The 22,439-nt window shown below is 39.8% G+C and overlaps 1 protein-coding gene across 1 annotated transcript in view; it reads right to left on the bottom strand.

Moving 5' to 3' along the window:
- The window catches only part of LOC122802675 (cytidine and dCMP deaminase domain-containing protein 1-like), a 1,973,793-nt gene that overhangs the window by 1,481,356 nt on the left and 469,998 nt on the right, over window positions 1–22,439 (bottom strand). The window contains exon 6 of the mRNA XM_044072390.1: window positions 15,656–15,822. Within this exon, the coding sequence (XP_043928325.1) occupies window positions 15,656–15,822 (167 nt within the window). The remainder of the gene's footprint in view (window positions 1–15,655; window positions 15,823–22,439) is intronic.

The raw sequence follows: 22,439 nt of genomic DNA, 5'->3' as shown, positions 1-22,439 counted from the left end.
CAGCACATTAATTACCATTTTCTCCATATAGCCTGTATCTAACCAAACTTAAACCTTGCTCCCTCTCCACTGATAATCTTACATCTGAATATCTGAAACTTGCAGCCAGTGCAATAGTCTATCCTGTCAGTATTCTTATAAACTGATCCATCTCAGAATCATACGTCCCCCAACTCTGGAAAAAATCCATTATTACACCTTTACAAAAAGGTGGTACTACTACCAATCTCTCAAACTGTCAGCCTATCTCTATACTGTCACCTGTATCAAAAATCTTAGAAAGTGTGTACATGTACAACTCCTCAAGCCCCTCCATGACAATAATCTCCTTGCACGCACCCAACATGGTTTCTATCCGGCACACAGTACTACTACAGCCCTACTGTCCTTCACTGATACTGTGAATAGCAGCTCTTGATGCTAGTCTATTAACTACAGTAATCTTGCTAGACCTATCTAAGGCTTTTGACACAGTATCACACCCCAAGCTGCTGTTACAATTACAAAAAGTAGGATGCTCCCCAAATTCCCTAACATGTTTTCTAGCTACCTAAACAACAGAAAACAATCAGATTATCCAGCCAATAACATAGGAGTGCCTCAAGGATCAATTTTAGGGCCTCTCCTTTTCAACATTTTCATTAATAATCTTCACAAAGCATCCCAACAAAGTACACCCATCGAATATGCCGATAATTCTACCATTATCTCCTCCTCTAGCAATTTCTCTGATCTCCTCAGGATTACACAAAATGCCATGACTTCCATAGAAACATGGCTAAATGACACAACTATTACTGAATCCCCAAAAATCTAATATCCTACTTTTTTCAACAAAGCCACTAACTTCATACTTTTAAAATGTATTCACTAAACAATGTTGCAATGGAACTAGTGAAAACAGCTAAATTACAAGGTGTAATGAAAGGAGATACTGCCAGCACAGCTATCTGGAATTTTGTAAATTGTCATTTGTGAATATCAACATGATTTAAGATGCTTGTGCTACAACTGTATTAGAACTGTATGTCATGTTCATAGGTTCATAGGTTCATAGGTTCATACTAGGCTATCTGCCCAAGGGCATTTATAAGCCTAGCCCAGAGTTTTGTGGCTTTCGCCACCCCTTTAGTTTGGAGGATACTATGCCCATTGTTTTGCTGTGCCTCTGTCAAGCAGTGACACTGAGATAATCCCTGGGGTATATCTGCGATCTCCCATCCATTGGTCAAGATTTCTCTTGAACAAAGCCAGCGAGGTGCTCTGCCTCACATGTACTGGGATTTTGTTCCACAGCATAGGGAGTCTCTGGGTGATGAATCTGTCCCTCCAGCACGTCCTATTAATAACCGTGTCAAGGTTTAAGTCTCCCGCCCTTGTAGTTCTGAGGGATCTAGATTTTTTGAGGTGAAGCATGTTCATCAATTCTGGGTTAGACATGGCCTTGTATGTCAGGCACAGGTCACCTCTGAGCAGACGGTAAGCGACTGAATAGAGCTGGAGTTCCTTCAGTCGGGCAGCATAAGACATATTTTTGAGACCCTTTATCCTTTTGGTGAGGAACTTTTGGGGCCTTTCCAGTTGCTGCAGGTGTCGTGTTAGATACATTCCGAATGGGGCATTGTACTCAATCATTGGTCTGATGAGTGATGAGTACAGGGGGATGATGACTTCCCTTGATCTAGATGTGAATCTCTTCATGATCAGGTGGGCAGTATAGAAGGTCTTCCTAACTACTTTGGCAACGTGAGTGTCAAACGAAAGGTTACTGTCAACCTGGGTCCCCAGATCCCTGATAACCTCTTCTGTGCTTAGTGGGTTGCCGCCTATATGGTAGCTAGGGGTAACCTTGTTTTTCCCGAAGGGTATGACTATGCATTTTTTGGTGTTTAACTTTAGGCCATGGCTCTGGCACCAGTTATCCATTTCTATAAGACCCTTCTGAAGGATATCTGTGTCAGATGTGTTCTCAACTATGGCGCCCAGTTTGCAGTCATCTGCAAATTTTGTCAGCCATAATCCTCCTGTGTTTGCTTGTACTTCTGAAAAGTAGTTGTTGAACAGGAGTGGGCCCAGGACTGAGCCCTGTGGGACACCACTTTTGACAGGCTTTGAGTCTGACATGGCGCCAGCAACTCTGACCCTGTGGGTTCTGTCACTTAGCCAGTTTGCAACCCATCTTGTGACGTATGGGTTTACATTTAAGCTGATGAGTTTTTCAATGATACCTGAGTGGGGTATTGTGTCGAAAGCCTTTGCCAGGTTGATGTAGGCTGTGTGGACTGCCTTTCCCTCATCAATGGCCTTGGTGACTGTTTCGAAAAAGTCAACCAAGTTTAAAAGGCATGATCTGCCTTTGACAAAGCCAAACTGGGTCGGATCCAAAGTCTACAAGTCTCCTATGTCTTTATTTATGAGTTCCATTATGATCCTCTCCATAGCTTTGCAGATCAGGCTTGTCAAGCTGATGGGACAGTAATTTCCAGGGTCGGTGGAGGCACCGCCTTTGTGAAGTCGGACCACAGTTGCCATACGCCACTCCTTAGGCACGTATCCTGAGGTGAGGCTAAGATTAAACAGCTGCCCTAACTGCGGGTTTTTATTCCTCATTGAGTTTGTGGAGCACACAACCGGGGACACCATCTGGTCCCATGGATGCTGTGTTTTTTGCCTTGGAGAGAGCAGTTAGAGATGTTTGGGGGGCTATAATCCTCTGGTATAGATATCTCACCTTTTGGGGGGGGGAGAAGTTTGCACTGAACCTGTCAACCAGTATGTTGGCAATGTCTGTAGGTTCAGTAATTTTTACATCATTTTGAACTAGTTCTGAGCATATCTGGGAGTTTCCTCCCAGGTTTCTAACATAGCTAAAGAAGGCCTTATGATTGTCTTTTGAGTCCTTAGCGACTTTTCTCTCAAAGTTTGCCTTGGATGATTTTATGAAAGATCTTAGTTTTTTACTTATAATGATCCAAGGTGTTTTCCCTTTTAAGGATTTTGCTCTATCTTGTAGTAGCTTCCACCTTTTGTTGTAGAGCTTGTTTGTGGCTGGGGTCCACCAGACTGGACGCTTGCCTTTGGTACAAAGAGTCTTTGTTTTGTTTGGGATTGCCTGATCCATGCAGTCCTGTAGGTGCTGGTAGAAGGCATTTGTAAGTGATTCAGCAGCTTGAGTAATGGTTTCCGCAGGCTCGGGGGCCTTAAAAGAGACCACACCAGTCTTTAGAAGTGTGAAGTCGGCTTTTGAGAAGTTCTTCACTGTGGTCTTTTTTATCTCAGGTGGGGGCAGGATGTGGACTTCCAGTGAGATTAGTTTATGGTCTGATCTCACCAGTGAGGGGTATACTTCCGGTGTTGAACACTGTGACCCCATGTTCATGATGATGAGATCTAGTATGTTTTCTCCTCTTGTGGGGATGGTGACTAGTTGTTCCATGGCATTTGAGTTTATGAACTCTAGGAACCTTTGGGCTAGAGTGTTGGGGCTTGTGTAGTGATCCCAGTCTATATTCGGGTAGTTGAAATCACCTAGTATGATGGTGTTTGGAGATACATTTATCCCCTCCAGTGTTTTCAGGAAAGCTATGTGAGGTTCCTGAGATTGAGAGGGTGGCCTGTAACATGCTACAAATTGCAGAGCAGTCTTGCCTATGGTTAATTGCTCCTGGATGGTCTCCGATGCATCGTGCGTTGCCACCAACCTTGAGGTGTGGGTGTCCTTGATGAATATAGACACCCCCCTCCTTTCTTGGTGTTGTCCGGATTTTGGGGCCGGAACGCATGATATGAGGTAAAACCTGATAGTGCCGGGGTGCTCTCAGGAGCCTTGAACCAGGTTTCAGTCACAGCACAGACATCGATGTTCTCCATACTGAGAAGAGCCTCGAGTGCGTGCATCTTGAGGTTGAGACTTCTGGCATTGAGCAGCATTACCCTTAGTTTTTTTCCTTTTTTGTGTTCTAGGGTGATAGGTTTAGAATTTGAGCCTTGCCTAAAAAAGGCACAATGGGGGTGGCAAGAGCCTTTGCCAATATCCGGAAGCCCAGGGGTGACAGGTGCAAGCCGTCCCTTGCGAAGCAGCGTGGCTTGTCCAGCAGAGTGTGTCAATCAAACTAGGTTTGTACAGACATGTGTGTTGAAATTATATTTTTTAAAATGCTTGTGCTTAAAATATAAGCAGTGTGCCCTACTGGAATAGAACAGAAATGTACATGCACTATTGTAACTGTTTAAATGTATATATTTTAATAGTGGAAACCGGAATACAGGATGTTAACATAATGTCTGTACTAGGAAGTTTTCTTTACTGTCTTTAGGGTGAAATAATTACTAGTCTTAAAATGTGGAGGAGTGTAATTGTTTTATGACTTCCAGCATCTGAAAATGATCTGAGGTCTATGTATTTTCACAGGTAGATGCTAAATACTGCCAAATTCCAGCAGTGGGGGTTCACCTGGGATAGAGTCAGATGACAAGAAATTATGTCATTCTGCAAGCTATCCCAGGAGTAATATTTGAGATATTAATTTGAGAAGTGTTGTGGAGAGAAAGTGCATTCTGTATTCGGTCTTGGACCTGACAAGAACCATTCACCACACATCTGCCTTGCTCTGTAAGTAAGTTTCTAGGGTATAGTAACTCTCTTAGATACAGTCAGGAATATAGTGAAGCTTAGTTTATATATTCTTCTTTATATATTTGAGACTGTCCTGCAATGTTTTAAATATTTCCTGTGCTTTTGATCTCTGATGTCACTGTGAATATATATTTAGTATTGACTTGTTCTTTTATTATTTATTATTAAATATATTTAAACCATTCATTGTGGCTGATCTGTGCAAAGATATTCAAGTTTTGATAGTGCTTGTACATTTATTGTTGACACTGTGTGGGCCACTCCTAATAGCCTTGCTCTTGGTCAAATTACCATTTGTATTAATATTAATATCACTCAGTATATTGGGCACCCTTGGAAGGGCCTTAAAGTAGTTGATAGGGAGTGGTTAGTGGCATTGAAAACTACCTTATAGTCTGGGCAGAAGGGGCCATAGCTAGTAAACCTGTGCCAACCTTCCCCAGATGTGTGTGTGTGTGTGTGTGTGTGTGTGTGTGTGTGTGTGTGTGTGTGTGTGTGTGTGTGTGTGTGTGTGTGTGTGTGTGTGTGTGTGTGTGTGCGTGTGTGCGTGTGTGTTTGTGTGTGTGTGTGTGTGTGTGTAAATCAATCAAACCTCAAACGGTGTGTATGTCAGCTACTTGGGCAGGGACACAAAGCACTGGTTGAACAGAGAGGGTGCTGGAGGTCTAGGATTGGTCACTCAGTTGAGATCTCAACTCTATAGCTGCGCCAGTGGGGAAAGAGGGAGAAACCAGTCCCAGACTGACTGTGGTCTCTGTGTCCTCTTAAGGGAAACTGCACTTGATGCAAAGAGCTACATCTGGAAATACTGTGTGTGTACGTTATCCTCCCAGTATACATCCCGCACTGTTGTCAGTGGTGAGGATTGAGGCTCCTTGATTATTGGTCCAGTGGTGGGTCGTCACACTAGGCATTACTATAGATGACAAACTCACCTTCGAACAGCATATTCTCAATACAATAAGAAAAAAGACACATCAGGCTAGTCAAATTATATGGACATAAACTTTATTTAGATAAACCAACCAAACTAAAACTTGCAAACACTCTAATTATCCTTTCCCTCCTTTATGGTAGTCCCATTTTCACCAGCCTCCACACATCTCTCATTAACAAACTGCAGTCGTGTTACTATAAAATAGCAAAATTTGCCTCTGGGCTGCCACACTACTCACACCATTGTCAGGCCATTTTGGAATTAGATTGGCTCGAGTTCCCCTATCACCTACATTATATCCAAATTGCTGTTGCCCATAAACTGATTTATAAATCTAATGACCATCCTACAATCTTGCATCCCTACCCACAATATTTGGTCTACCAACAAACAGCTTTTAAATATAACCAAATCCAAAAAGACAGCAGGAGAAAATCTATATTCCTACACCACTGCCTGATTATGGAATGCTCTACTAGACTCCCCAAAAACCTAAAATGCCATTACCTAAATAGTCATACCTGTTCCGGTACTAAAACCTAAGCCACCTTAAACAAATAAATCTAACTTCCACTGAGCAGCTGCTCTCAAATTTTAGTAACTTTCTCTATATCGAGTATTATCTATATCATCTTATACATTCTAATAATTCTCTCTACTACATTGCAATGCCTAAAATGCCCTAAATACTTAAAACAATCTGCTTACCTAGATTCCAACGTTCCTCTTTATTCTGAATGCTTTAGATTGTTAAAATGTTGCATGTTATATACCAATAACTAATGTGATTTTTAACGCTTATTCTCATTGTATATTTTTGTGTTTAAAGTTCTCTGTAATATTTGTGGATCTTTTCTTCCCGGTCCTCCAGTAAAAATGGGTTTCTGTCCCAGTGGACTGTCACAGCCAACAAATGTCAGTTAATCAATAAATAAATCATACTAATTATTAAAGCAATAATTCTCTTATAGGTTCATAGGTAGGTACTAGCCTATCGGCCCAAGGGCCTAAGTAAGCCTAGCCAACAAAGTTCCCTTGCTTACACCAACCCAAGAAAGTTAATTTCTGTGCCCCTGTCGAGCAGAGCCACAGAAGTGATCCCCGGGGTGTATTTCCAATTTCCCATCCACTCATCAAGATTTTTCTTGAAGAGTGTTAATGAGGAACTTTGCTTGACATAGATGGGTAGCCTGTTCCAGAGTATGGGAAGTCTCTGGGACAGGAATCTATCCCTCCAGCAAGTCCGGTTCATTGTGGTGACAAGGTTTAGGTCCCTAGAGCATGTAGCTCGGAGGAATTTGGATTTCTTTAGGTGTAGCATGTCCAACAGCTCTGGTTTGACATAGCTTTATATGTTAGGCAGAGATCACCTCATAGTAGGTGATATGCTACAGAGTAAAGCTGGAGTTTTTTAAGACGATCAGTGTAGGGCATCTGTTTGAGGTCAGTAATTCTCTTTGTAAGGAACTTCTGTGGCCTTTCCAGCTGCTGCAGATGTCTTGTGAGGTACATTCCAAAAGGGGCGTTGCACTCTATAGTGGGTCTAATGAGTGTCGAGTAGAGGGGAACAATGACCTCTTTTTTCCTGGATGAGAACCCTTTTGTGATGAGGTGTGCCATGTAGAAGGATTTTGTTACTACTGTGGCAATGTGATTATCGAAGGAGAGACTACTGTCCACCTGGGTCCTAAGTCCTCTTATCACACATTTGGTGTTAAGAAGACTGCTGCCTATGTGGTAGTTCATGGGTACAGAGTTTTTACCAAAGGGGATAACAATGCACTTTTTGGCATTGAGCTTGAGGCCATGGCTCTGACACCAGGCATCTGTCTCAGTGAGGGCCCCTTTGTAGGATGTCCACATCATTTGGGGACTCAACTATAGCTCCTAGTATGCAATCATCTGTGAACTTCATTAGCCAGAGGCCTTCTGTGTTAGCCTGTACTTCAGAGAAGTAGATACCAAACAGGTATATACTTTAGGTATAAATACACGGTTAATAATCATGCTTTGAGCTTCCTAATTGAAGTTATTAGTAAGTGTCCTATATTTTGCCCTTTAGTTCCACAATGTGACTGAGAGTTCCACATTTTGAGGATGGGAGGTTGAGAGCTATGTATATATCTTTATATATGGTTGCAGTCTGTAAGATCAGAATGTCATAGGAGCGAAAGATCTTACAGTTTTGTTTTTCAGTCTTTCAGCGCGAGATTGCGGAACAGTGAGATTTAGGAATTTGCTCTTGCCCCTCTGTTGTGTGATCACAGAGTTTGTATATTTAACATGCAGGGGTGCTGGGGTATAGGGGGCCTTGTCTCCTTGCAAATAATATTGTAGTTTACCCTTTTTCCTGTTTCAATATTTTTAGATTCAATCTAAGAAGACTGTGCTGCTTTTTAATGTTTTGACAGTTTGGTAAATGATGATACATGCCTACATACATATTTATCTATCCATCTATCTGTATGTCTGTCTGTCTATATATAGCAGGGAAGTCCTGGTGTGTGAAAGGGGTCATCTAGAGAATTATTTGTCCCCTATAGAAGCTAAACTACTTCTACCCTTCCCGAATCTTTTTTTTTTTTTCCTACGCAGATCTCTTCTCCACTCTGTCTTATTAAATAACTAATTTACATATGTGCTGTGATTTCCTGCAAGTGTATCACTAAACCATAGTCCCTTTGAATTCTTTCTCTTTCTAATACTATTGGAGTCTTCTGTACAGTCTTTCTTTTCTGATACCTCCCACCTACCTTGAACTGCTTTCCTTCTAAGTTGTCATAGATTGTTTCTGGCAGTGAACCTTCATACTGCATGCTCTGTGGAAGCTGATCCCCCATACACACACATACACACACATACATCCCTTGTTTTTAGAATGCTTTACCTACCTGACTCCTTAACTAACCTTAATTGTACTTTCTTAACCTTCCCCCTAGACACGTTTCCCATCTCTCTGGGCACCATTTTCAAACTATCCCATTGAGAAGAATCTGTAGAAGATCCTCCAACAAGCTCATGTCTATTTAGTAGGAAATTCTGTTTGATAGAATTGTGATTGCTGGTCATTTCTTATATGTGTAAACATCCGTGCTATGAAATGCTAATTTTTTGCTACATTTGTTAGTGCTTAGGCCTTTAGTATTGGTTTAACTTTATTGTATAAAAGCAAGTGCATACTTCCTGGTTAGAGGGTATTGTTCCCGATCTGCAGAGAACAGTGTTATAAGATAACAAATGCTATTACATGTGTAACTAAGAAGTATGACTATATTATAAGTAATACCTATCAAATCCCTGTGCCCTAGACCAGTGCTATTTTGACTGTCAGTCACTGTTGAGAAGGTTCATATCATCATGTTTTCCTTAGCTGCATACATCATGTGTTTTCCAGAACACACTTCAGTACTCCACAGTCCCTTGGAATTCTTTCTCTGTCTCCTGATTTTGGGTTATCCTGTTCATTGTTTCATTTCTTACCTCATACCTGTCTTGGAATGCTTTCTTTCAAACTTGCCACAGGTTATTTCTAGTAGGGAGCATTCATACTGCAAGGTCTAACCCACTCTGTTTACCCTTGCTAACCCTCAGGCTTACTTCACTCCCCTGCCCTGGCCCTTATTCACAGTCGCAGTCATGTTCACTCACTCCTCACTTCTTGAAGCACAAAAGTCCACCCACCTATGCTAATGCCAACCACTTAAGTCACACTCACCAAGGCCCTTCCACTATTTCTATACACAAAACTCCTCAAAATAACTCTACCAACCACAGTATAGTAAAACTCCATCTCTAAAGACTCAAATATTCTGTACTTAAAATTACTTTTGTCTACACCTCTACCACTGCAACTCTGTTCCAAACTTATTACCTCTGATGTATTATAATAACCATTCTGATACCATATACACCTTTATAACACCATTCAGCAGCATAACTTAACCAACTGCCTAGTTAATAATCTTACTCTTTTGACCATTGCAGAACTTATCCCCTCAATATTTTATCCAAATGTACCTCCTAAATATGCTTTACTTCCAATACTCCTCCTTTGACAATGTGACAGTTGGACATCCTCTTTAACTTTCCAGCCCTACCCACATGCAAGTCAGCCTATACATAACGGTTATCACCACTTCAAATACTCCTCACTCCATTCTTTATTGCTAAACTTCTGATTCACCCCATATCTTTCACACTGAAAAGCCAACTGACCATTTTAACCATAAACCCTACATCATTGTTATTAATTTTAGCAATAGCACTTCTTGCTCACATTACTCAATATCATCAAAGCCTGCATTTTGAACAACTTCCACACACTAGATCCCACACCTAACAACATTAAACACACATACAACATATGTCCTGCACTTCATGATAACTATTTGCATTAAGTCAAGCCTCATCTTCTAAACAACAGAATTCTCCATCTTACACTTCCATTGAAACCTAAAATTAGAACAAATGGATATATGCTACTTCCCATAGTCTGCTAGCATTCAGTCCAAGTGGTGATGTCCATCCCAACACAAGTCTCACCAAACAGTAAACCTTACCCTGATTAATAGCAGTAATATAATAGCCTAGCATACTCAGTCTTTCACAACTTCTGGCCTTCATATTCAGCATACCTACTTCCAAAGTTTATATAAGCAAATTACTGAAGTACATGCATGGATTGCATCCTCCTGTCCAGACATACTAATAGCAACAGAAATGTGGCTAAAAACTTATACTTAAAATGATGAAATCCTTCCCATAGTTTACTATATGCTTCACTTGTATAGACTTTATAAAAAAGCTGGTATAGTAGCCATCTTCATTAAAACAATCTTCATTTCTCCTCTCCCCCCAGTAGATTGCCAGGCACTCAGTATTACTGATGTACAGGTTAAAACAGCACTGTCCAAGGCCAAGAATATAGATTCTGTGGGACCTGACAATATCCCTGGTTGTGTTCTACATGAACTACAGACTGAACTGGCACCTCACCTGTGTGCTCTGTTGATTCACAGCCTCACCTCAGGCTTTGTCCCTGCCAAATGGTGCACTGCTACAGTTATCCCTCTCCACAAAGGAGGAGCGACTACAGACCATGGGAACTATTGCCCCATTAGCTTGATGAGTCTGATATGCAAAGCTATGGAATGCATCATCACGGACCTAATAAACAAGTATATAAGGAATCTCCAAACTCTGAATCCCACACAGTTTGGTTTTGTGAAGGGTAAATTATGCCTGCTCAACTTGGTCGACTTCTTTGAGTCAGTCACCAGAGCTGTGAATGAAGGCAAGGTGGTCCATACAGCCTACCTTGATCTGGCCAAGGATTTTGATACCATTCTCCACTCAGGAATCATAGAAAACTCACTAAGCTTGGTATCAACCCCTATATCACTAGGTGGGTTGCAAACTGGCTCACAGATAGAACCCACAGTGTGAAAGTAGCTGACTCCAAGTCAGGCTACCAATTAGTCACGAGTGGAGTCCCGCAGGGTTTGGTCCTGGGTCCTCTCCTGTTTGCTATCTACTTCTCTGAAGTCCAGGCCAACACGAAGGGACTCTGGCTGATCAGGTTTGCAGAAGATTGCAAGTTGGGAGCTATTATTAACTCCCCAAGTGATGTAGACATCCTACAGAATGGCCTCACTGTGACCAATGACTAGTGTCAGAACCATGGCCTTAAGCTCAATGCCAAAAAATGTGTTGTCATCCCCTTTGGGAAAAACCCGGTTCCCATGAATTATGACATTGATGGCAGTCCACTGAACACAGAAGATGTTATAAGAGATCTGGGAATACAGGCTGACAGCAACCTCTCTTTTGATCACCACATTGCCTCTGTGGTCAGAAAGTCCTTCTATGTGGCACATCTCATTACTAAGGGTTTTGCATCCAGGAAGAAAGAGATCATTGTCTCCCTCTACTCTTCCCACATTAGGGCAATCATCGAGTACAATGCCCTATTTGGCATGTACCTCACTAGGCACCTGCAACAACTGCAGAGGCCACAAAAGTACCTCACAAAGAGGATCCTAGGCCTTAAACACTTGTCTTGTATGGCCAGATGCCAAAAAATTCCAACTATTCTCTGTCTCATATCACCTAGTTGGAGGTGATCTCTGCTTGATTTACAAAGCCATGTCTGACCCAGCTTTCTTAGAAATGCTACATCTAAAGAAATCCCAATCCTTCTGCACCACACACTCCAGAGACCTCAACCTCATTACCACAATTAATAGAACATGCTGGAGGGACAGGTTAATAACCCAGAGACTGCCTATGCTAAGAAACAGACTTCCCATACAGGTCAAGCAGAGCACCTCGCTGACCCTCTTCAAGAGAAATCTTGATGAGTGGGTGGAAAGCAGAAAATTCACCTAGGGGATAACACAAGTGGCTCTACTCGTCAGAGACACTGGGAACTAAGGTCGGGTGGCACTATGCCAGGTTAGTCCTATGGCTAGCTTATAAAGGCCCCAGGGCCATTAGCCTAGTACACACCTATGAACCTATGAAATAGTAGATCAGATTGTCAGCTTAATGTGACTTGGAGTTGTAGAAAGGAAGACACTATCACTGGTACATATGCAACTATTATGTCTGCAAAATAATTAGTCTTCTGGAAGAACAGAGGAGTAGTGCTTGACAGGGTACCACCTAATACATTTCTAGTCCTGCTGGGAGGCTTTAATACATTCTGAAATTCACAGCCACATTAAGGTGTTACTCTGATTTACAAGCACACACTCTAATTATATGGTACCCAAATAGTGGTTTTGTGTCCCCATGTTTGGATAGGGCTTCTATCAGTCAGCAGCTCCAGAGTATGACAGAGGATCCCTAATTAAGAAGTCTGTTTTATTATCTGATACTGTATGTAGAAGTAAGCTGGCCTTTCCACTTCTAGAAAAAGCTCTGGCTCCTTCTCTAGAATTAAGGTTCCACTGCCAGGCTCAGTCCATCTTAATGTACCCTGCTTCCATAAGCAAGATGAGTGACATTGCATCTGGCTTTCGTGCTTTGCTTTAGTAGTGATGATCCATGAGGTAGCATATACATATATATATATATATATATATATATATATATATATATATATATATATATATATATATATATAACACACACACACACACACACACACACACACATTTATATATATATATATATATATATATATATATATATATATATATATACGGGTCCTCTTGACTTCATCGACACGCTGAAACACCGACGCTAAGAAGACCGACTTGAGAAGACCGATGAGACAGATGATCGACAATGTGAAATCCCGACAGCCGAAACACTGACATGGGCAACGTGTGAGCGCGAGTTGGTAAGTGTGCGATAGTGAGGGATTTAGCGTTAGGGAGCGGACAGGTAAGTGTGTGCTAGTGAGGGATTTAGCGTTAGGGAGCGGACAGGTAAGTGTGCGATAGTGAGGGATTTAGTGTTAGGGAGCGGACAGGTAAGTGTGAGATAGTGTGGGATTTAGGGTTAGGGTGCGGGAAAGGTGAGTGTGCGGTAGTGACAGACTTTAGGTGTAGTGGCTGGTTAAGTGAGTTAGGGTTAAGGTGCGGGTAGGGTAAGTGTGTGATAGTGACGGAATGTAGGTTTAGTGGCAGGTTAAGTGAGTTAGGGTTAGGGTGCGGGTAGGGTAAGTGTGCGGTAGTGTCGGACCTTAGGGTTAGGGTTTGGGTTAGGGTTAGTGCATGTATAGTTGTGTGTTATGTGTAGTTTACATTTTGTGTGTCGGTGTTGTGGGTGTCAGTGTTATTGTGTTCGGTTTTGTGAGTTGTCGGTTTTGTGCGTTTTTGGTGTTTTGATGTCGTTGTTTTGAGTGTTGGGTTTGTGGCGTGTCGGTGTTATGATAGGGATCCATATATACACACATACATAAAGAACCCCTTTTGATATTTTTTTTTTATGGGGTTGGGGTGGCATTTCAACAGTGACCATCATACTCATAACACATGTATTAAGTTACCATAACACCAAAACTAAAAGCATATTTGTTTATCCTTAAAGTGCTATTTTCTATTGCTAAAATATAACAACAAAAACAAAATCTCAACTCTGGCAATAACAGAGCTGCTTACACATCCTTATACCTGAAACCACATTCAAGTGAGGCATGTACCTAAGTGTTTCTCTCTAATTCTCGGAATATTTACCTAAGAGATGTGGAACACTACTGTGATGGGATGGTGCCCCATGAAGGGTTAGTTTCTATGCTTTGCACCTACTATGTGCCTGGATTGGCTTTTATCCCTTTCAACCTGAAATGCATTTCACAGGTAATTACAGAATGAAAATTAATGAAACAGCCCTTCCCTGGCCCACTTCAAAAGCAATTTTGTTCAGTGGATTTAGAATCTTGGGTTCTACCCTAGGTATGAATTTATGTCCCTTATGGACAGGGACAATCCATAAGATACTCAAGGCATAGGCACAAACCCATGCACTCCCGTTGCTCCTAGGGGCCATATATCAGGTAAAAATCGGGTTATATTGGCTAGGCTTATAAGGATTCTTATGCTGTTAGTCTAGTAATTTCCAATGAGCCTACAAGATAAACACTGTCTGAAAGTTTGCATTTTGAACAGACTTATGCATCATATGCAATACATGCATCACATGAATGCCTGCACATACCCTACAATGTTACAGTCTGCATAACTCCATAAAATTTCATTTATTAATAGCATAGGTTTACAATTTATGCTCAAGCTCATCTGTGCAATGTACACCCAAAACATATTTGTATTGAGTTTTCATAACACCAGAATACAGTTGTGAGTTACTTACCATAGGAATAGATATATGAATCCATTTAAGTCTTCATTATAGCTTTTACGTTTTGTGCATATAGACCCTTCAAGTGGGTAGGGTTTCAGCAAGGTTTTAGTCATGCAATATACAGTATGATGCTTTCTGATTAGATGGCTAGGTTGTCATTCACTGGAGTAAAACATCAGATGGCTTTCATTCAGAATCTTTAGTTCTCAGAGCTGAAGACCTGGAATACCCACAACATTCTGTACTTGACAGAAGTAAGATGGACCCCAAACTCTGCTCCATCAAATAGCTTATGACTTGTAATTTGTCAGTCTCACTCTCTGTCCAGGAAAGTAACGTGAAGATAAATTTTCTCCCAGCCTAAGATTCAGCTCATGCTAAGGCATAGCAAAGATTCTTTCCCAACCCCTCTATAATATGAGATTTTAACCCAGCCATTATGTCATTCACTCCATTTCTTCCCAGTAAGTCAACTGTTTGCTATTGGACTAGGCAAGTACAACTAAAAATATTCATACATTTAAACCAACTGCTATCTCTTAATCCTGAAATGTTCCTGTCCACAGTAATTTTTAATTTCCTACATTTTTCTCTGTGGCTACTATGTCATCTTGTCTTTGTATAATTTTTGTAAGCTAGTTATAACTCGCCAGCTGTTTTGAATGTGTCTATTTTTTCTGTAAAGGCCATGTCATTTCTCTGTGTTAGTGTTGCTCCTCTAGAAACCATCTGTGACTTATTCAAGTATGTCATTTGCTGTTGCAAACTTTGCATGGTTTTATGCTCCCTGCTATGTAATTACTAGGTCATGTTATTGTTGCATACTGAACTTGCCATCATATGTAATTTACTTGCATAATAATTCAAATGTTTTACATAATTAAACAATACATCTGTATGTTTTTTGTTACTCTGCAATTATGTAGATGTCACCTTCCCATACTGGTATGCTGTTCTCTGGAGTTTTTTTCCTCTGGCAACTACTGAAAATAGATATGCTGCTGTTGGATAGCCCAGTCATCAATATATGAATTAATAAATAATCAATTAATTACTTAAATATGTTCCAAAACAAGATGAAAAAAAATGTTTCCTGTAAAAATAAGGATTCTCTCATGCTTCACAGTTGTTTGACTTTTTCTGGCTGATATTCTGCAAATGGAAATCCAACATGCGATGATCCAGAGTATATGAATTTTTCCTAAATCACTTTAAACAGCATGTTGTATGAAAATTAAGTAACTAGAAGGTATGTGCAGCTAGATCACACTTACCGAAAATAAAGTGCGTTCTGTTCTGCGTGTATGATATATTTGTATTTATTCACTGCACTTCGTTGTTTAGCAGTCACCGTCCGTGGAAAATCTGCAAACTCTGACCCGATGACAAAGCCATTGTAACTACAACCCACCAAGTACATATTTCCTGTGCCAGCACAATGCTGCAAGAAAAGAAAAACAAAAGTTTGATATATAATGTTATTTCCATTTTAAACAATTGCAGTGAATTCACAGTAAATCAGCCATTTTGCTCCAACTGTGACTGTGACCTCAACATCATTACTCCTTTTGCATCTTCAGAAATGTTGGCTGTTAATATGGTTTGCTCAAATAATGTAAACTATAATCAGGTACAACCACAATAAATCTCTTTAACCTTCCACATTAAAATAAAAGAAATTGACCAAAGCATAGCTAGTCTGAATGAGAAACACATTTGAAATCAGTATTAAGTATGTCAGTGTTATAATTCAGTTTATTCTTGTCCTACAAGACAATATTTCCTTAACTCTAATTTCACTGTTTTCAGAATACCATACTCTTTTTTTACTTGTTTATTTAATGCTGCTAGTCTTACAGTGTTGCAGTGTGTAACCTTTGGGTTTATCATTCTATAAGGTTCAAAATACTAGCATGCAGGACTGCTTTGCCTTAATTTCTGACCTGTATGAAGTAAGTTTTTTCTCTTCTCCTTTTGCTTTTACCAGTTATTGTTAAATGGGAACTTTTATTTCTTAGTGTTGTACTTTCTAAACCAGCTCTCACTCATGCTGACCTTCACTTCTACCATAACCCTTGCTGTCTACTCCCTCAACTAGTGAAACTATCTTATAGTATGTTCCTTAAACTACCTTTCTCATGGTTCAGGTTACTTGAAAGGAGGCTGCTTAGACATCTCTCTACTATATTAAATTAAATCCCTCTCTCTGTACTAAACCTTTACACTTAAGACTTTTAGCCCTCTGTAATAAGGACATTAAACCAAGCTCTGATCCACCCCTACTCCATCTCACAAAGTCATTCAGCTAAGAGTTCCACTTTACTAAGCCATGGAACTAAGACCAGGCCTCTAAACACAGACAGTGTTAATAACGAAACTAACAACAATGAATTGGAATCCTGACTTCATCTCTATGAACAATAAATACTGATGCATCCAGATATCGATTTACTTCCTGCTTCTTGTCCAGTACCATGGGTCAGTAGGAATGGGACAGATCTTTGCATGTGAGTAAAGGATTACTAAGTTATACATGCTGGTTTATGTTGGTCTGTCTGTACCAATTTTAAATTAATATTACCACCGACAGAGTCCTAGTGGAAGCTGTGCTATATGACCATAACAAAAATCAAAACTGGACTGATTAATATTGATGTCTCTCCATCCAGGCAGTCTTGATATCCATATTTGAATCTACAGAACAGTAGCTCACCATTCTAGTGTGTGGTGCCGCTTCTCGATTTGGAGCCCCTCAACTCTAAGTTGAGGAGCTATGTTTCTATGACTCTGTCCAATGGATAATAATTAACAACTTTACTCCTATGTATAACTTTAATTTGAACTTTATGAATGAGCACCGTGCATTCTAAAAGACTGGTGCTGAACTCAAGTGGAGAAGGAGCATACACACTCAAATTTGGCAATGATATTCATTTCTTGATGTTTTTATTACTAACAGATTTGGTCTCATCTGAGGATTTTTGTCCTACCACTCCTTACACTAGTAAAAGCACAGTTATCTAGACTTTCTAGTCTATAAAGAGCTTAACCCCCCCCCCCAGGACAATCAACCAGCAAAATACTTGAAAATCAATTTCATCTTGAGCCGGATGATACACGCTGTGATAAAAAATATTGATGATCAGCTGCTTTCCTTACTTGAAACAGTCATCTTGAGTTGCTGATCAATATTAGAAGTACTTCCCCTAAAAACCTCACAGGACTAAGGAGGGTCGATTTAAAATGTCTGACTATTGAGATCAAGTAAAATGAAGATGCATGACACTGTGTGATCTTTCTGGAAGAAGCCATTCTGTTATACACATTGTCTCATCATATTACACTATGCAATTTATATAAAATGAACACAGAAAATCACAAAGTTCTTTTTCCCCAGATCCAGGCTACTTATCAAATTATGTAGTTACTCGTATAAAGTTAATGATTTTGGGGGTTAAAGGAAAAGAGAGTTCTCCTCATGATTCACTTCTGATCTTAGACTGGCAGCACACCCAATAAAGATAGGTGCTTACTTTCTATCTGAATTTGTTATGACTGCTCATTACTCATATACTTCACCATCTCAATGATCTTATCCACCCTTTGATTTTGAAATGCCCCTTCCAAAGGATTACATGCAAGTCTCTTACCAGTTTGGGTACCTCCCTGATATGAGTAAAATGGTGTGCAGACCTTTTAAATCCTCAGTAACTTAACTTGTGTTTATTCTACTCATTTATCAAACTGTCATGCCCAAGGTTTGAAAAGAACATCAAGTTATTGTCTCCTCTCTAAAAAGCTGAAGGCCTGTTTCATGGACTTGGCTCATTTCACTGTTGTCAGTATTTCCAAAGTCCTAAAGAATCTAATGGTTACTCATCTTGGGGGAATATGGATAGTATCTTAATGTTAAAGTCTGAAAATTAGCTAGAATACAAAAAGAGACAGTAATATGCTCAGTAGCGTGCCATACATATTCAAAACAATAGCTAATGTCTGCAAGGGTAGGTGCCAGTTTAGAGAACTTGATTCCTTCTATGGAGGCAAGCAACTTTTTTACAAAACAGTATGAAGTTTAATTGTTAAATGAGTGTTGAAGGGGTATAGCAGGGTTAGTATGTTTGGAAAAAGGTAACATAGAGCAAACTAAGATTATTTTTCAATGAAAGGCAGAAGGCCTGCTAGTTAGAAAGGGTTATAACTGAAACAGTGAAAAGAAGAATGCTGGTACTGGATAACAATTATGAGAATTTTCTGTGCATACTAGGATGGATACACTAAAAATTCTCTCATGGAATGTAAATTGTCTCACATAGTTAGAAAAAAATGGTGTTTACTTATTTAAAGAAATGTAACATGCAAATAATAATGCCACAGGAAACACAGTTATCAAAGAATATGGCAGCTTAATAAAGAAATGTTTCCAGGTGGGTTACTCATTAGAATATCAGATAGCAAACACAAGAGTAACAATCCCAGTACAGGAAGGGACTCCTAAAAAAAGTAAAAGAGGACAAGAAGTGAGAATTGTGTTGGCTAGAGGCTGTTGAATAGGAAAGAATCAAACATAGCAGAATTAATAAAAATACTGGGCATGCTGATAATCTTTCAGCAAGGAATACTATTAATAGGAAGTGATTGGAATATGGCCTGCAATAAAGAAGTGATGGGTGGGCCTAGTACAAGAATAGTAGGGAAGGGAAATATTTTTACACATACATAATGATCTTTACAATGAAGGTTGTCACTCACAGCAGGGACTGCTAAAGGAAGCATACATATTTTCAGTAAAATATGGAAGTTGATCTAGAAGGGGCATGTACTACATATTCCAGGAATATTTGCTCATGCATGAACAATGAAACTCAACCAACATTGATATCAGACCACACCCTTATCCTAACAAGTCTGAATGCATACATATCAAGAGCATTGGTATTTCCCTATGCATTTAAAAAAGAAATAATGCTTTTAAGGCATTGGTAAAAGAAAAGCTGCAGAAACTAGTTGAGAACATGAATATCAACATAAGGAAAGTGGCAAATAATTGGAAAAATATTGCTGAAATGAAAGATAAGAAGTTATGGGAGTAAGGAAATAGAAAGGGAGCTTATATATGGCTCCTATCAGATGATCGAGTTTTCAGAAACTCGAAATTCATATGGTCGAGTTTTTGAAAACTCAGAGGTTTTGAATGGAGACTGCGATATAGTGCGGATCAGAAAATATTTGCTTTTTTTGTTCAAGTTTTCGTATCTCGAACTTATGAATTTCGAGTTTCTGAAAACTTGATCATCTGATAGGGCTCTCTCTCTATCTCTCTTTCTATATATATATATATATATATATATATATATATATATATATATATATATACACACACACACACACACACACACACACACACACACACACACACACACACTCACACACACACACACACACACACACACACACACATGTACACACACACACACACACATACACACACACACACACACACACACACACACACACACACACACACACACACACACACACACACAGAGTCACAATGGTATTCAAAACTAAAAGGGCCTGAGTATCAAAATATACTGAACACAATCACAACTGACCACACTGACTAATTTTTTTTACTCTCATTCAATAATAAGGGGGATTTCTGTAGAGCTTCAGCAGAAATTGGTAGTCTGTGACATTAATAGTCAGTAGTTTTATTTGCTATCAAAAAAATAAAAAAAAAATGTTTTGTCATTTCTAGGTTGTCCTACTGTCTCTGGATGGTTTCCATAAAAGGACACGTATGACATTGTTTGGAATTCTACCATAAGCTCCTATTAGGGTATATTACTCCAAGGATTAAACATTCTATGGAAAGGTTTTAGAACATATGGATAATGCAAGGGTGAATCTAGTTACATATTTATGTAGTCTTCATGTGCAGAGCCTTTACACTTCTATTCCACATGAAGTGGGATATTAAGCCATCAAAGTCTGTCTGTTATTCAATAATACTTACCCTGAAAGTTTTTTTTAGATAGTTTAATGCCTACATTACCACATGGGCCTCTTTAAGCCTAGCCATGTATCCCAAATCTCTGACAAGTTCTGGTACCCTTGATAAGTGTAACCAGGGGCTTGGGAGATGAAACATTTACAAGCAGGGACCTGGAAGATGAACCATTTATATACTGCCTGTGTCCATTAGCGAGACAGGTGCCAACCAGGAATGAATTTGCTGTTCCCCATCCAAATGTCTAAGTTACTTGGGTTAAGGAGGAGCCCTGCTTCACATGGATGTGGAGCCTGTTCCAGAGAAAGAGTAGTCTCTGGGATACCTACCTGTCTGTCCAGCAGGTCCTACTTGTATCACAGGCAAAGTTTAAATCTTTAAAATGCATAATTCTAGGGATGTCCATTAGGGTGGCATCTGATAATGCCTTGTATGCCAGGCATAGATCTTTCCTCAACAGCTTTTATGAGACAGAATACAGGGATAGTCTGCATAGACATGTTACTTATGCCCTATATTCTTTTAGTGAGAAACCTCTGTGAACATTCCAATTGTTGGATGTGCCTGGATAAATACATACCAGAGGGTGAATAGTAGTCCATGACAGGTCTGATGAATGCTGAATACAGTGGAACAATGACTTCCTTGGACCTAGATATCATACCCTTGTTTGTAAGATGCATAACATAAAATCATTTCCTCACTACAGTAGGCATGTGATGGTCAAAGGCTAGATTACCGTCTGTGTGTTTTCCTAAGTGCCTGACTACTAGGTCGACTCTTAGGGGTGAGTTTTCAATATGATCATTACTAGAGTTGGATGACTTCCCAAATTATACTGTTATGGATTTCTTGGCATTTAGTCAATGTCTCTGACACAAGTCATTTGTCTGTGTCAGACCTTCTTGGACAACATTAGTGCCAGTGGGGATTCTATGACTGCTCCTAATTTGCAATCATCTGCAAATTTAGTCATCCAGAGGCCCTTGACATTGGACTTGACTTCAGAGAAGTAAATGTTGAAAAGGAACAGTCTCAGGACTGATTCCTGAGGGATTCTACTTATAACTGGCTTCTTTTTTGAGGTGGACTACCCAATTCTAACTTCCTGGGTCCTGTCTGTGAACCAGTTGGCTATCAACTGGGTGTCATAAGAGTTTATACCGAACCTCTTCAGTTTGTCAACAATGCCATTGTGTGGTTTTATATTAAATGCCTTGGCCAGGTCAAGGTAGGCAGTGTGAACCATTTTGCCACCAGGTTAAGTAGGCATGACCTGCCCTGAATGAAGCCAAACTGGGTAAGGGCCAATGTTTGGAGGCTTCCTATGTCATTACAGTCCATTTCCATGACAGTTCTTTCCATGGCTTTGCATGAGACTGGTGAGACATATGGGCCTGTTTCCAGGAACAGTAAATGCCCCACCTTTGTGTAGAGGGATGACTGTTGCTGTTCTGTGTATGAGGCATGAAGCCAGTTTGAAGGCTACAGTTAAATATCCCATGTTTCATGTCATTTAAAGGGCTTCCTGGGATATTGTCTGGACCCATCAATGCAGTGTTCTTGGTCTGAGAGAGAGCATTGAGGACCTGTTCCCTAGTGATAGTATGGGGAGTTCAGTTTGGTATTTCCTGAAGGGGGGTTGAGAGGTTAGAGCAGAATTTGTCTGCCAGTAGTTTTCTATATGTTCTGGCACAGTATTGGTGGGTCCATTAATAATGATGTCTGCACGCAACTCTGTATTGCCTTAGAGGTTGTGGATATTGCTAAAAATGCCTTGTGGTTCTCCTTGGTCCGAGAGACCAAATTTAACTTAAATTTGGCTTTAGTCGACTTTATTTGCCCACTAAGTTATTGGTTTGGAAGGCATTAGAAGGAAATGGTTAATATTGTTTATTTAACCTTTAGTTTTATATTTTTATTATTATCTTATTATTCCCTAGTCATAGGGAGCAATATATATATATATATATATATATATATATATATATATATATATATACTCACAGGTTGTCTACAGAATGTCATTTTATTGATGGTCAGGT

The sequence above is a fragment of the Protopterus annectens genome, chromosome 5.part0 (genome assembly GCF_019279795.1).
Source record: "Protopterus annectens isolate FY-2018-M chromosome 5.part0, PAN1.0, whole genome shotgun sequence".
In the NCBI taxonomy this organism is placed as follows: domain Eukaryota; kingdom Metazoa; phylum Chordata; order Ceratodontiformes; family Protopteridae; genus Protopterus; species Protopterus annectens.
This window is presented reverse-complemented; position numbering and strand designations above follow the sequence as displayed.